The following is a 16,134-nucleotide window of genomic DNA, read 5'->3' as shown; positions in this document are numbered from 1 at the left end:
AAGGTAACATGATACAAACGAGTGTGTGTTTATCTTATGTTAATAGGCTGACTTTAAGTGTTAAAACTGGAAAAATGTGAATACTTGTAACACTTGCTATTACAAATTTATTGTGTTACATGTACCTTGGCATTCCCCTCTCTGACAGTAAGACAGGGGGTTTCCCCAGTGGCCGGGCAGGCAGGAACACACAGGACGGCCACTGGACACATAGCACTGGGTGTTCTGTCCACAAGGGTTGGGACTGCAGGGGTTCCCGTCATAGGACACTTCGTACCTGCCTGTGGATAAACATCATATGTTAAAAGAGATCATTTATAGATATATCCTGTCCTGGATAAAAATGTATGCAAAATAAATAGCTTAGGTTACCTTTTACCATAAATCCTTATAGTATTCTGATGGATATAGGTTCAAGGGTTAGGTTTCCTGATTGTCAAAGTTTTCGCCTCCGCTGTTGACTTTGTATTGTAAACCAATGGATTCCAAAGATAAATCTACTCTTATAAATGATTGAAATGTAGTATAAACTAAAGATGAAAAAATAATTATGATAACTGCACATAAACATTTTGACATCGTTTGTTCGATATTACCAGCATTGTTGCGTTGGTTGTTCATTCATTGCGCAGAATGTTGCAACAACCGGGATCGTGGTCGTGGAATAAAGCCTCGTCCACACATGGCGATTTGTCTGCGGAAACATGGTCTGCCGACTGTCTCCAGTATGTTGCTATATTGTCTCCAGTATGTCGGCCGACTGTAGGCAGACAAATTTCGGTGTTTCTGGAGACAAAATACAGTGTTTTCTGTTTCCCGTTCGAATGGGAAACACGGAGACAAGAGACAAAACTTTTGTCTCAAGTCTGCATGTGTGGACGTGTCTGGAGACAGGAGACTGGATTCAAGCCGAAGGTGTTCAACATTCAGCCCATTTAGTTAGACTACAAAGCGGTAATATTACGATTTTTGGGCGGTAATAAAAGAGCTGGATTGAGTTTCTTGAAAGTTTTGGAATTAGTTTTCAATGATTTATATCATTAAATGACATTTTATTGAATTGTTCATATCTTCAAGTTTAAAATCTTAAGACCAACAAAGCCCAGCAAAATTTCAAAATCTTTAGAAGTCGACCTCGTGAAGTTACTAAATCCTCCACCTAATCTGAAGGTCTGATAGAAGATTGCGACCATCGTACGAACCTTGCTCGAGAAAATGTAGAGTCCATCATAGTCTCTTCCTAGATTAATAGGCCCATGGCTCAGAAAAATGAAGCCCGCATAGGATATAATTACGTCCTCCTCGGTCACCATACCAACAAACATGGAAACACTGGCTGGCTAGTGTGGACGCAAAACACATCGGAAACTTGTATCTGAAACTGTGTTGACCGCGCACAGTCGGCAGACAGTCGGCCGACTCAGTCTCCATGTGTGGACTAGGCTGGACGCGCCTAATTACGCGCCCGCGCCGGCCCGACAATCGAAAACTAACAACTGTCATGGCTTTTCTTCAAGACTCTTAGTTCAAAATTACTTTAGAATTTTTGCTGTAAAAGATTTTACGTATTTGAACAGTCGCAATTGTCTCATTGCTCAGTAATACACCCTAAGTGTATTACACGATCAATGGTATTCATCCAATGATTCAATTCTCCTTTTCTTTTGCACAATTTTTTTGACAAACAATTCCAGGTCTGTGTCCAACAGAGTAGAGGGGGTTTTTTTAGTGAGTAGTCTGTGATAAATTCAGGAGCCTCGCACTACAGGCTGGCTACCTGTGTGCGTAAAAGCAATGTCCCTCCTCTCCCTTGAAAAAACATATCATAGTTTATTATATATGACGTGATGAGAAGTACGTTCAACATTGAAGAAGTGGTATTTAACAATGAGGAAAGATAAAGTTTGAAACAGAAAGATACAAGTGTTAACAACGGCAAAAGGTAACAATTTTTCACAATTTTTGTCTAAAATATTTCATAAAAAATACATTCATGAAAATAAAGAAATTTAAGACTACAAGAAAAACAAGGGTTAATTTTAGGAAGAACTTATAAAAAAAATATGAAGTTCCGTTTAGAGAACTTATATGATATTGTAAACTGGTATTATAAAATTGTGCTTGTTCCTTTATGTGTGAAAACACCATGACCTGGGAACAAAAACGATTTATAATATTCAATTGAAAAAAAAAACCATCTTTTCGGAACAGATTAGGCCTAAATGATTTCAGCTCCCAAACATATTGTTACAATGAAAATAGTTTTAAGTCGAATAAATGTCTGGAACATCCAAAATAATTTTGAAATACTGGGGATACGAGCTCTTATTGTACACAGGCTACCAAAAATATTCAGATAACTGGAGTAATACATAGGCCTAACATGCCAGTGCCAACACATCGGTATTTTGTTATCTTAATGCGACAAATCACACCAGACTTAATTGGAAGAAAACATTTATAATTGTATGAAACTTAGTACTTCATGCCAAAATGACAATGGAAAGTATTCTCGTTTGCCTTGTTTGATCATTTTGTTACTAAGGCAAAAAAATTATATTTCCTTGGCACAAGTATGGTTGTGTCATTAAAATGTAAGCTTTTGACTAAAAATATGCTACATTTCATTCACCCCCAAACTCAACAGTATAATAGTATATTGAAACATTGAAAGCATAAACAAGTGACTAAATTATTTATGTATAAGTTGCATTTCATGAAAAAGGTGGATATAAAATGTAGACTGTGAAGATAAGAGCTTTTATTTCAACGCGGTGTATCATCTACATATGCTTTTCTATTTCTAGATTATATAGAATATTTGAATTACCTAGAGCCACATCAAATGTCAGGGCTGAAATAGCAACAGCCACCCATATCTGAAACAAACATAACATATTTATTAAACTACCAATCGAATAAGAGTTATTTAAAAAGCAACATAATCACCAGAAAGTACTTTTTCTTATAACTTAACTTTATCAATAGATATAAAATTATGTAGTTTTATGAAATTGCAGTAAGGTTTTTCCAAGGGAAATGTCTATTACTTATTGTACTGATTGTTAATATTATCATCGTGAGGATTCATGTATAGTTATGTATGTTGTATTTATAGGTTTATTTTTATACTAAAAATATTCCATTCTAAACTGAACACATTCACTGTGATTTTTGCCCTGTAAAATATTTAGTTAAACACACTGATAAAAAAAATTAGTTTTATGATTGCTCTCAAAATATAAAGCCTTTTAACTGAATGCTTTCCAAAAAAATTTAAAAAATCGTCGGTTTTTAAACATTTTACTCGTATCAGTCGTTTGAGCTTCCATATCAGGTTTCAAAACGAATATCATCACAATAAATAAAAAATCAGACATAGTATTTTGCTCCAGTGGAGATATGTTGATTATTAAAACCTGTTCCATGCTTGAGTTACTTTTACCTCCAATCATTCAGTTTGTATATAGTAAAGTGTATCAAGCATTCGTGGTAAAGCATTCTTAATAAATGAAGCATATCGTATTCATTGGGCCGCATGAAGTATTGAGACCTAAATATTTCATCCACTATGATAAAAATTTACTATTTTATATTTTTGATCTCACAAATTTGTTTAGATCTTCCATTATAAAGAATTATGTTTTTATAGCACTTGAGAAACTGCGTTATAGTTGATTAATTATTCTATTTAATATGGACATTTTCTTTACCAAAGTGTATATAGAATATGATATGCAAATAGTTTGATGAAAATCATAGATACAGTACTGTATGAAAAGCACAGTTAAATACATTTTAAATCAGACATATAAAATATGTCTACAAGCAAATAACTGTTTGAGAGTGAATGTTAATTGAATGGCCTTAGAAGTGTTTTGTTTACTTTCACAGTTGATATTGCTTATTCCTAAAAAACTTTTTTAGTAATTTAGTAAAATTTAAAAATTGGGCACCTTTTTATGGAGTAAAGGGAGATGGGCTTTCTTCAGGTATTAGATCTTACATAGTTTTTTAGACATATTTTCATAGAACTATAATATTATTAAGATTGGTCATTAGTTCAACTGAGGATGAGCCTTCGATTTTATAAGAGGTTGTTGTTTTCCTTTTGAATGAGTTCTCTACCACTAAATCATTCAATAATTATTGAAAATATTGAAACACTCAAACATAAAAGTATTTTAAAACCCATGAGAAATGAACTTTTAATATGTAATAGTTTTAACTAGAATGCAGTGAGGCGTAATAGTCTGGATTGGTGTACCTATATTGAGTACGGTTTAAGAGCTTTCAACAAGCGAGCCTGTGCCACAGAAATCATTGTGCTGGAAATTATCTGAAGCTAATTTGTATATGATGGATGCTATAGAAGTGGTTTGTGCTTTAAATGGAAAGAAGAGTTTAACTTGAACTCAATAAACACACCTACGCCTGGAGCTAATATGCATATTGGTTGTAAATTACTTTAAATAAATCTATTTTTACCAGCATTAAAAATATAAAATATAGTACAGGTAAAATTCTTCTAAAAGACTAGTAGAAAACATAAAAATTAGTCCGTTCATGAAACTTGCAGGAAACATAGTACTTACCATTAGGTTTTGGAATCTGAAGAGTCCTGACAAACCTGACGCCAATCACATTGCGGTGAAACAAGCAGGGGAATGTATATTACTTTTCTTGTACGGATCCAAGGGCGGTACGCTTACACTAAATCTAATTAATCCTTTTCAAAAATCATTGCAGAAAAGTGTAGCCAGATTGGGCTCCCTACCACCAACATCGGACAGTGCTGCTCAAAACTCCTACCACACTCAATATCAGATACAGCTCTGGCTAGGGAATAAGCTGCTTCCATAAGAGTGGGGTTGAGCTAGACACAATAACTACTTGCTACCAATCAGAACAACTACTGAGCCAGCTCCAGAGACAATACTGAAATTAGTATCTTGTTTGTGTTAAGGTCAATGCTCCTGTGTTACGACACCCCACTCCCTTGGATCCCATGAATAAAAATGTTCTCAAAATCACCACCCCCATAAACTTTAACCCCCACAAAATGGTACTTCCACCCCCACAATCACTAGGGACTCTTCAGATTTCAAAACCTAATGGGAAGTACTACGTTTCCTGCAAGTTTCATGAACGGACCAATTTTTATGTTTTCTTAGGTGAGTTTTACCTGTACCAATAGTGTACCTACATATTTTCCTATAATTTATTACCATGTTGGGGGATTTATCGCTGAAAATCAGGAAGCTATATATTTTCTTCATAGTGATGATTTCAGAGGACAAACTTTTGAAGCTTACTGGAGTTTTAACATAAAATGGTACTTAGGATTTTGTTAAGTTATACAATTTACTAAAAACCTGTAGCGAGTCTAAATATTTTAAAAACATTAGTTTGATTGTTTTTCTCTCTATGTCCATATTTCTGACCAAACTCAAAAAGTGAACCCATAGATAGTTTTTCTGGGACCCTGTATTAATCTTTTCAAATTGAGAGGTAAAATTTCGCTTGGGTCCTTTTATGCCTTGACTTATGGAGAGCACAAAATTTGATATCTTTATTAGGTGGTCAATGTGCCTACATATGTTATAAACATAAGTTATATAGTTCGGTTAACTTTGGTAATGCAAAAGGTATATCAATATGAGTATAAAATATAAGTTATGGGTTTGAACAAAAAGTTTAGTAGGTATAATCATCAGCAAAAGTGAATTATTATCAACTTTTTGACCAAGCCAAACTTAAAAGACTTTGCATTGCAAATCATACTGCAACGAAAAACGGAAAACGGAATCGGATCGAATGAAAGTTGCTATTGCTCTTAAAGTTTTAAAAATTATTAAGTTTTATTGACATAGAAATGAAGGAAAAAATATGGCGTTTACAAAATAAAATACCTCATTTTAAGTTTTGAAAATAACTTCACTCAAATTGCGGCCACTGAAACGGACACACATTTTCAAGCATTGCTCGAAAACGTTACTCTTTGTTCAGTAACTATTAATTGATTAGTTAAATTTGGCTCCTAATTGCGGCCTTTAATTCTCCCAGAGTACGTGGTTTTTCAACACCTGTCTTCATATGACTCCACAGGGATAAGCCATCCATTGACAAGTCCGGTGAAGACCTCCCAACATCACCAAACCATGAGATCACACGCCCAGGAAATAACATTCAAAATGCAGCCATAGGCATTGGCCGTGTACGCAGTTGTCCCATCTTGTTGAAACTATATGTTCTTGATGCAGACTTTCTACCCTTTAAGTTAAGGAATGAAAAAGTCCGTTATCATGTTCATGTATCTTGCAGAATAATTAACAGTGACAGGAGTTCCTTTTCTTCAAAGGATGATGGCCCATAAATCCCTCATTTCCCTACAGCACACTAAACTGTGTTCCAGGTGTTTTTGGTTTAATAACTGACCCTTTAGTTCTAAATAAGAAGCCCACCTTAAAAAATTGTATTTTAACTCGGAAGTTCACCATGACGACCAATACGAAAGTAATGTCTAAAACGTAATTGAGTTTCACATTTGACTCGCCACTTTAAAAAAAAAACACCAACATACCAACATGCAATGATATTTCGTCCACCACGGCATGATGGCGACTAAATGGCATTCTATGGGGAGCTGAGTGACCTTAAACCCAAGTTTCTCAGAGTACAGTATCACAAACTAAGAGAGAAATATAAACTCACTCTGTGGCAAAATCTTAAACAATGTTCTATTAGGGTACAAAATTGGGTTCAGCGGGTCCATACATGTGAAATATTTATAGTTGAAACATAAAAATGTTTAATTTTTGTTTTTCTTTGTTGTGTGTTGTTTTTTTTTTATCTCAGATACTAGGGTGGATACTACACATGCATGGTTAAAAGGTCTGTCAAAGAGTTAGTTAAGATTTTCTCCTTTAATTTTATTACACTGTACTCTGATAGTTGTTCTTGTTTAGTCTATAAAAGATCCATAGTCCTTTAAGTTTGTCTTGGTCTAAAAGTTGGTGTATAGGTACAAGAGAAATCAATAACTCAATATCGATAACTATAAATAAAAAACAGCTCACTCTGAGGCTCATTCAAACTACGGTCATTTCTAATAGCGAACTGGCTACAACTTTAACAAAATAATGAAATGTATAGTGCTTTCCATAGTCTATTAAGTAACTGAAGACACATAAATATAAAACTATGTAATCCTAATGGGTAAATATTCAGCGAACCATTTCAAGAGATGTGTTTATTTGGAACCCTTCCCACGTCCAGACTACAATATCATTTGCGGACTACAGGTTATGTACTTGGGTAGGATTGTGTGAGTTAAATAAGAAAGAAACCCTTGGGATGGAAAAGATACAGGTAGTGAAAAACAAGTCATTTATTTATAAAAAGTCGTAAGGTTTACTAATTTTAACTTTAAGGCCCATGTTATTGAAGTTAACAGAAAAACAACTTATTGTTTTTGTCAATACAAAGTCCATATTACAATTGGTAACATTGGCCAATGAATATTATAAATAAAATAAATGAACCATCATTATGCAGTGTAACAAAAATGTTTCAATGGCGTACAAGGAAGATGGGTGTCCAATAATTAAGAAGAATTAGGAGTGAGTTACTGTACCTGTCAATATTAATTTGTAATACTTGCTCTTGCTAGCGAATGTTTGCTACAGTACCACACTAGTGGTCGTTGCTAACTTAGCGATGTTCTCCAATGCACATTTCACTTAATTTGATTTGTAAGGCTATTCCATTAAAATTTACAATCAATATTCAGGCTTTTCCAAAACTTCAATTTAATTTCGATTAAATTTTGAAAAATAATCCAAAGGATGAATTTAGAGATGCGTTTTTACCTATATAATTTTTCAAAATCATCTCACAGTTAGATTATAGCACTGAATATTATGTATTTTGCATTCTCTCTTATTTTATAGAATCTATGAAATACCCATTTAGAATATCATATTTTTTTATGAGTAGATCATCTTCACACAAGCCTAATAACAAGCAACAACAACAAACAATAACAACAAGCTTAATAATTTGAAAGAATTCAGGTTTTAGACCGACTGTTCGTTTGCCAGGCCACCAGCATTATCGGTATATTAGCTTAGATTAGCATTGCAATAATGAAAATGCTACTGCTCTTTTTAACGTCACTTACCGTCTAAGTTTTCTATTATTATAGGCTGTTGTACTAAACTTTAGTAATGTATCGTAGTAATAGATTTTACTTAACGATATGTAGATGGCCGTGTCTTTATTTTTAATTGAAATGGGAACGCAATTATGCCTATTTTTAACAAAAATATTTAAAATGAATGTAGAATGGAGTGAAAATTCTTACGTAGCCTTGTTTTTACCCAACTCAAGTCTTTTTAGAGACTCTTCATTTAGCCCTATGATACATGGGTCAAAACGTTCTGACAATGTTCAGGATTGAACCGAAAACCTTTTGATTGTTAAGTGAGTACCAAAACTTCTTCGCAACAATTATTTAATATCTTTTGGTAAACCAAATGTATATTATTGTACTTTGGGAAAAATTGGCGTAGATAAAGTCAACATGCCTAAAATAAAATAAAAATTTCGTGTAGTTAGAATTGCAAATCTGATCAAATGAAAATGTGCATTCATATTTTTTGTCGCATCAATTGTAAACTGTTTCCAAACAACATGATATTTCATTCCACCCTTTTGGGAACTCTCCAAAACCCACATATCGTTCCTCTATGTTATTGTTCCTAATGAATATTTGTTGGCAGTTTATGAAGGGTTTTCATAGAAAGCCTTACTCGCTTAACCTTAATTTATCTATTCCAAAATGGTGTAAAGACACTGTACTTTGTGTTATTCATACTATTTAAGGCTGTTAAAACACTTATGTGCAGCACTACGTTATCGAAATAAAATTCTGTATTATTTAATCTACAATAGAGTTTTATTAGACTTAACCTCATTTAATATTGGTTCCAAGAGCTATTACGCAAATAGGCGATTGCGGCAAATGTTAGATACATATGTGGTTCACGTTATGTTTGTGGTCGCGGTTTGAACTGCAGCTATTTGTTCCAGTATCAATTAATTTCTGATGTAGCTCGAGTGTGATTTCCAAATTAATTCCAATAATTTTATATTTATAACATTATAAGTGTTATAATTATTATTACATCATTTTTCGTTGATTTTGGTAGATAAATTTTCATTGCCCACATTTTGTTTTCGTTTGACTTTTTTGTTTTTAACAATTTTTTTAGAGACGTTCGACCATTGATCCTAATCAGGGAATTAGTAATTATGTAAGCTGTGTAAATGTACTAAAAACAAATAACCCCGCTGCAGCAAACCTGCAAACTAAACGAATTTCCATTTGCCTCATTTCATTTTCAATTAAATCTATTTCAGTAACATTAGGTTTAACAAGTAACTAGGTTTGCTGCTACAGGGAGGGTAATAAAGTGTGTTTTTTTAGGAAATTATTTATATCTTAGAATATATATATACAGGGTGGCTGAAAAGTAACTTGCACCCCCCCCTTAACTTTTCAACTTTTAGATATTTGAAATCGGTTTGCGGCAACCTTCTTAGATATGAGGGGCTACAATAATCATGTTAAATTTTGAAAATTTTGCCCTCAATGGTAGCGGGGGTAGGGGGTAGCTCAAAACTTTCAAATGGCAAGTATAGTCGATTTTGGTATCAACAAGTCTATTAACAAGTCTTTACGAAACAAAACAATTGACATAATTAAACGAAAATCGACCCACTAATAACAAAATGTTACCCTAAAACGTATCAAATCCAAATAACCATGAGGGTGGCTGAAAATTAACTTGCACCCCCCTTTACCTTTTTAACTATTTGAGATATTTGAAATCGGTTTGCGGCAACCTGTTTCGATATGAAGGGCTACAATAATGATGGTAAATTTTAAAAATCTTGCCCTTAGGGTAGTGGGGGTTGGGGGTAGCTTAAAATTTTCAAACAGGAAGTATGGTCGAGTTTGGTATAAATTTACAGGTCTTGATACAGTGGCGGTTTCAAGGGGGGGGGGCTATAGGGGCTAAAGCCCCCCCTTGGCCCTGGAAAAATAAAATTTAAACGTACATTTTGTCCTTAACGCAATGTAATAAAACAGACATGACATTATAATGTAGTTTTTATTAAACTTAATAAGCGATGACAGGAGTAGCATTAAGTTCCACATAGATAAACTTTTTGGACAATATAGCACAACGAATAAAACAATATTACGCTTTGGAAAGTGTTGTACGCATCAACCAACCTTTACAGCAGTCAGCTGTTGACACGCTTACAGCGGACAAAGGCGGGTGCCGAGCGCGCGAGCGAGGACGGGGAAACAGCTGATTTCCTGATGTTCCATAGTTAGTTGTCAAATTGTCTGCTAGCCACTAACTTTACATAGACATCAATCGTAGCACCAGTAGTCTATTACCATTGAATATATAAACACTAGTGTTAAAGTGTATAGTCAATGCTATTACTGAATTCGATACTATATAATTGTGACAGATCTATGAAATGGAGAAAAACGTATAAGGTTAAAAAAGTGTCTACTTGCTTTCATGACATATAACAGGTGAAATGGAAGGTTTTATGACAATTATTGGGCATAGTTCTAGACGTTAGAAATGGCTTTATAAAGTAACCAAATTGCTTTTAGGAGATATGGCTTCGTAATCTACAATAGGCCTACGTTTCGAAATTCATGAATGCAACTTCGTCATAGTTTGATTTTTAAAATGTCTACTTGCTCATGAAAAAGACAAAAATAACAGGTGAAATGGCCGAAATGGGAGGTTTTTGGACAGTTGGACACAGATCCACTTTAATAATGGCGTTAGAAAGTTAGTAAACAGCTGTTAGGGAAATATGGCCGTAGTCTACAGTGTGTTTTGAAATTCATGAATGCAATCGTCATAGTTTAATTTATTTTAAAATTTCTACATTTGCTCATGACAAACAACAGGTGAAATGGAGTTTATGGACAATTGGGCACGGTTTTAGGTGTTAAAAATGGCTTTAAACAACCACCAAACGGCTTTGCAAATTCCAAATTTTCCCGGGGGATGACCCCCGGACCACCCTGCTTTATTGTGGGGTGCTCCACACCCCCCAAGCCCCCCGGTAGCCCCCCCTTGACAAGGTCCCAGAACCGCCACTGTCTTGATATAACTAAACAATTAACATAAAGAAAATATAAATCGGACGATTAATAACAAAATGACAGCTAAAAATCATTAAGACAATGGTTATTAAAAGTAATTTTTAACTGCCATTTTCTTTTTAGTGGTCCGATTTCAATTTTCTTTATGTTAATTGTTTAGTTATGTCAAGACCTGCAAAATGATACCAAACTTGACCCCACTTCCTGGCCGCAAACCGATTTCAAATATCTCAAATAGTTAAAAAGATAAAGGAGGGTGCAAGTTAATTTTCATCCACCCTCATGGTTATTTGGATTTCATATAATTTAGGGCGCCATTTTGTTATTAGTGGGCCGATTTTAGTTTTATTTATGTCGATTTTTTTTTTTCGTCAAGACCTGTAAAATGACACCAAACTCGACTATACTTGTCGTTTGAAAATTTTGAGCTACCCCCTACCCCCGCTACCCCTAAGGGCAAAGTTTTCAAAATTTACCATAATTATTGTAGCCCCTCATATCTAAGAAGGTTGCCGCAAACTGATTTTGAATACCTCAAATGGTTGAAAAGTTAAGGGGGGGGGGGTGCAAGTTACTTTTCAGCCACCCTGTATGTATGAATTGCACGGATGGTGTTTTTGGCCACTGGGGACGTCAAAAATAAAAACATAATAAATCGGTTCTGGGTTCAGGTCGTACCATAAGACCGAAGGTAATAGCTGATCCCCTGTATGGGGAATTCGCTAAAACGTGAATGTATTTTACATGGTTACTAATTGACAGCATAAGCAAACATTTTCATCAAATTTTTGCAGTCGTGACCATTGTGTTTTCCTACCTATATACTATTTATATTAATTATTAAGTTCTCTTAGGATTTTTTGTTCTTAAGAGTCTTCATCAGTGGTAGCCATAATTGTTTTTAGTCCCATAAGAGCAATGTTAACTTTGTAACAGAATTTTTAAAAAACCTGTTGTGATAAAATAATGATTGAGGTGTTAAAATTAAGGTTTGGTGATCCTCTAGGGAGTGAGGTTTTTAGATTTGTCATTTTTCCTCCACATAATGAGTTAATGATCATTAATTAAGCCTTAATTAAATAATTTACTAAGGAAGACAAAAACAAATATTTGAAATATCATTTCCTCATTCCCTAGTACTCTATGTTATAAACATAATTATTCATTTTCAAAACTATATCTTTATAAATAATACCGGCATGCTGCTTCAAATGATGGTATGTTCTGTCAAATTTAACACTTACGGGATTATTTATTATTATTACTATTATTCATTTATTTATTATTATTTATTATTATTATTATTATTTATTATTATAATTATTATTATTACGAGATTATTATTATTTTACTTTTACGGGACTAAAATCCAATATGGCTACCACTGATGAAGACTCTTAATATAAAACAAAATGGTTTATGTATTAATATATGTTGTGCGTTTCTCTTGTTGTTTTAGGTGGGTTCTCACCCAAGGACGGGATCAGAGTCCAAATCTCGACAATACTTAGTATTTTACTAATTGCGACGAGAAACGTCCGCAATAACAAAAATTTACCGTTGTAGTTTTAATGCTAAAGATATTACAAGCCTGCGTTTATTCAATTATTGTGTTTAGTAAATGTTTCAAATCCTTGCGCTACACATCACAATGGTGGGACTTAGGTAAGTATTTTTAGCGAACATTTCACAGTTTAACGTTTTCTACGAACCATTGTTTTGTTATTTACAAAGTCGTTAACCACAATGAGTCTTGACTGCTAAACGCTCACGTTGAATTGCCTTAGTAAGGACACTGTAAGATATGCTTATGCTACTAGTCCCCAGATAGCTTGTGAGTGCATTTGTTTTAACAATACCAGTAGCTTCTTAGTAAATAAACTTTCTAGTGAAATAATTTATCCGAATATGAGCCGCCGGTACAGTACAAGGGGTGAACTGTACTGATATTATACTATTTTCGTCAATGCATCTAATTCACGAACATTATACAATAATTAATGTTAGATACTGTCTAAATCGTTCTAAATTGTTCATACGTATAGTTGACAGTTTGTAAATGAATAATCTGTTTATTAAATGTATAGGAAAATAAATTAAAAATCTCGAAGAAAAAGTTTAACAAGACACTCAAGAATTTTAGTTTATATAATTTAGTAAGATATGCGCAAGGCTCCATAATTGTAAATATATTCTTGTTAGCAGACTTTATCATAAACCCCTAGCCTATACTGAGAAATTCGAGAGTGAATCTAAACCAATAGCCCGAAAAGTCATCAGCCTATTGATATGATAAGGCGACCGCCCTTGAAACGGTTAATGGGACCAAGAGGCTAGGTTTTTCCAAATGAGTTTTTTAACAAGATAATCTCTGGAAGTAATTTTGCATAGAATGTTTAGATGTTACTGTGCATTTATAATGAGCAAAAAACTACCCACCTGCGAAAATGCGAACAATAAAGCACACATGTTATGTTACGTTTGATAACGCAACTGCTAAAGTTGAATTTGAAAACGGATTAATAATTGTTGGTATAATATGTACATGTTATATCTATAAATTATTTTAATATATTTTTAGATAAAACATGTTGTTTGGAAAAGGGTACAAAAAAAGCTTCAAATACTTTAAAATCGCATTTAATATTATATTGTACTGCCATATTGTAATTATGACCAACTAGACATTATACAGAACTTGACTATCGGTTTAAAAGACAGTGCTGCAAAGCAGTGCTTGATTTGTACAGTTTGAGGTGCACGACAACTAAACCCTCGTACTCTATTCCAGAGGCAAAGTTGTTGTACAACAAAAATAGTAAAATAACATGAAGTTTAAATATTTTTGTTAAAACACTTTTTTATATCTATAATTTTGATAAAGTCTCTAGAGAGAGGTCCTGTGATGATCCATTTCTCCTAAAATCACACCAAATTTCATATTACTTCAAGTGTTTTTCAGCTCTAGACGATTCGTATTGCTAAAGATAGCCGAAATATAAAAAAACAAGTCAATCTTCAGCCATCGATCGAATTTAATATTAAAAACTACAAAAAAAGACATACTCAATAAACTGACAATCCATTAACATCCTTAGGATGTACATCGCTTATGTAAAGCTATGCTATGAGTAATATCTTTAAATATTTATAGAACTATTCCATTCCAACGATAAAATTGAAGCCAACTTTAGAATAAGCATCCACGTAGTAGAAGTGAACCACCGACAGATTGTGCTGATGTAAAATTCTGAGTTCTGTTGAATATGCAAACTTCTTAATCGAATCAAAGTAAAGGACAAGTTACAGTAAAATGTAGAATCTGTGTCACATATACTATCACAGTAACAGAAATACGGGAGAAATACCCCTGCCACAGCAAACCTGCAGACTAAGGGAATTTCTATTTGCCTGATGGATTTACACTAAAATGTCACCTTAAAAATATCACATTTATTACCTTAAAAAGCATTAAATTTTGCGTCGATTGGTGTTAAATACGTAACAATCGGCCGAGCCATTCAGCCGTTGTAGCTTTTCTAAGTTGGGTCATTTAATTTACTAAAAGAGACCTATGAACAACATTTTCCGTAGGATTCGGTATTTAGGAGTTATAAGCGAAATACTGAAAAAAGTGCAAAATTTTCATAGTTTTTCGACTCCCAAAACTTAAGCAGACTTCAGAATCCGTCGCAAACTCACACGACTCTTATCTGGGACCCCCAAAAGGTATTAAAACACTTTCCAGCTTTAGATGATTTTTTGGGGAGCACTCCCTATATTTGATCTAATTTGCCTGGACTAAATTTAATAATTTAAGAACTGTTTTTACTATATTTATTAATAATCATAATCAAACTCAATTGTCGATTTGTGAATAATCCTTGAAACCTTTGGAAAAAGTAGAATTCCTCTTTTGCGAAAAGTTGTGTATTGTATTACGTATTGCATACAGTGTATTATGTACTCACATTAACGTCGACCATCTCTGCAGGAAGCGCGGTGGCCACTAGCTCCTCAGTCGTCTCTGCGGCCACTAGGCTAGGCGGTTACTACGTTCAAGGCCGAGCCCTAACATGGCAACTGATCTTCCTACACTTCCCTGACACTTCCAATCTTGCCTCATATCTCGTTCCTACTCCCGCTGTCGGAAACGGAACGCCCTGTGAATAAGAATATTCGGCGAGGATAACCTCCTAGAGTGCGTAGGTGTCTAGGCCTGAATAAACAAACTTTCCGGGTCCTGGACTGGACTGACTCGTTGATTGAGAACTGACCCTGCTAATATAAGCATTCCTAAACTGTCGGCCCCTTTGGCATTATTAATAGATCATTGCAGTTTATTTCGTGTTTGGAAACGTGAATGAGAAACCTACGTGGTTGGACATAACTCGTAACATGAATTATTTCGATAGGTCGTGTCTTGGGAAGACTATATGATCCCATTATAGTTTATGTGTGTAATTGGATAAAATAATATATGACTAGAATTTACGAAGTCAAATTAAATCAAATAAAATCTGTTAATCGTCATAAACAAGCAGTAACTTATGCCTTAACATAGTCATAAAACCTCGAGTCTACGCACAGTCCCTGCCTATGTAGACTTTTTCCTTTGTTATAGAAGGTATTTTTTTTACACCTTTGTTCGCTTTATTTCTACAGTATATAATTTTTGTTTTGTTATCTAGTTAGTAATGTTTGCTGCATTATATTTCAGTAAAAGAAAATACAATGTACTAATATGTTTATAATTAATGGGAAATCAAATATTATTTATTTTGATTGCATTTCAAAATACAAACACACAGACATAAAATGTGTTTTCCCATGAAAGGAAATTACGTCGATCAAGTAGTTCTTTATTGATGTAAATTGAGATCGTAAGGTCGGTTTTAATTCGGAAAGCCTGATATTATTCCAATAAT

General features: G+C 34.0%; 1 protein-coding gene across 1 annotated transcript in view; it reads right to left on the bottom strand.

Annotated features, from left to right (window-relative positions):
* The window catches only part of LOC129005963 (fibropellin-1-like), a 51,405-nt gene extending 36,143 nt beyond the window's left edge, over positions 1-15,262 (bottom strand). The window contains exons 1-3 of the mRNA XM_054435040.1: positions 15,178-15,262; positions 2,831-2,879; positions 126-281 (exon numbers count right to left, since the gene is read on the bottom strand). Of these exons, the coding sequence (XP_054291015.1) occupies positions 126-281; positions 2,831-2,879; positions 15,178-15,192 (220 nt within the window). The 5' untranslated portion in view covers positions 15,193-15,262. The remainder of the gene's footprint in view (positions 1-125; positions 282-2,830; positions 2,880-15,177) is intronic.
* Positions 15,263-16,134: the final 872 nt, after the last annotated feature.

Source organism: Macrosteles quadrilineatus, unplaced genomic scaffold (assembly GCF_028750875.1).
Source record: "Macrosteles quadrilineatus isolate MER2022 unplaced genomic scaffold, UCM_ALF_1.0 Scaffold_47__1_contigs__length_942521, whole genome shotgun sequence".
NCBI lineage: Eukaryota > Metazoa > Arthropoda > Insecta > Hemiptera > Cicadellidae > Macrosteles > Macrosteles quadrilineatus.
Note: the sequence above shows the minus strand (reverse complement) of the source record. Positions and strands in the feature narration are given on the sequence as shown.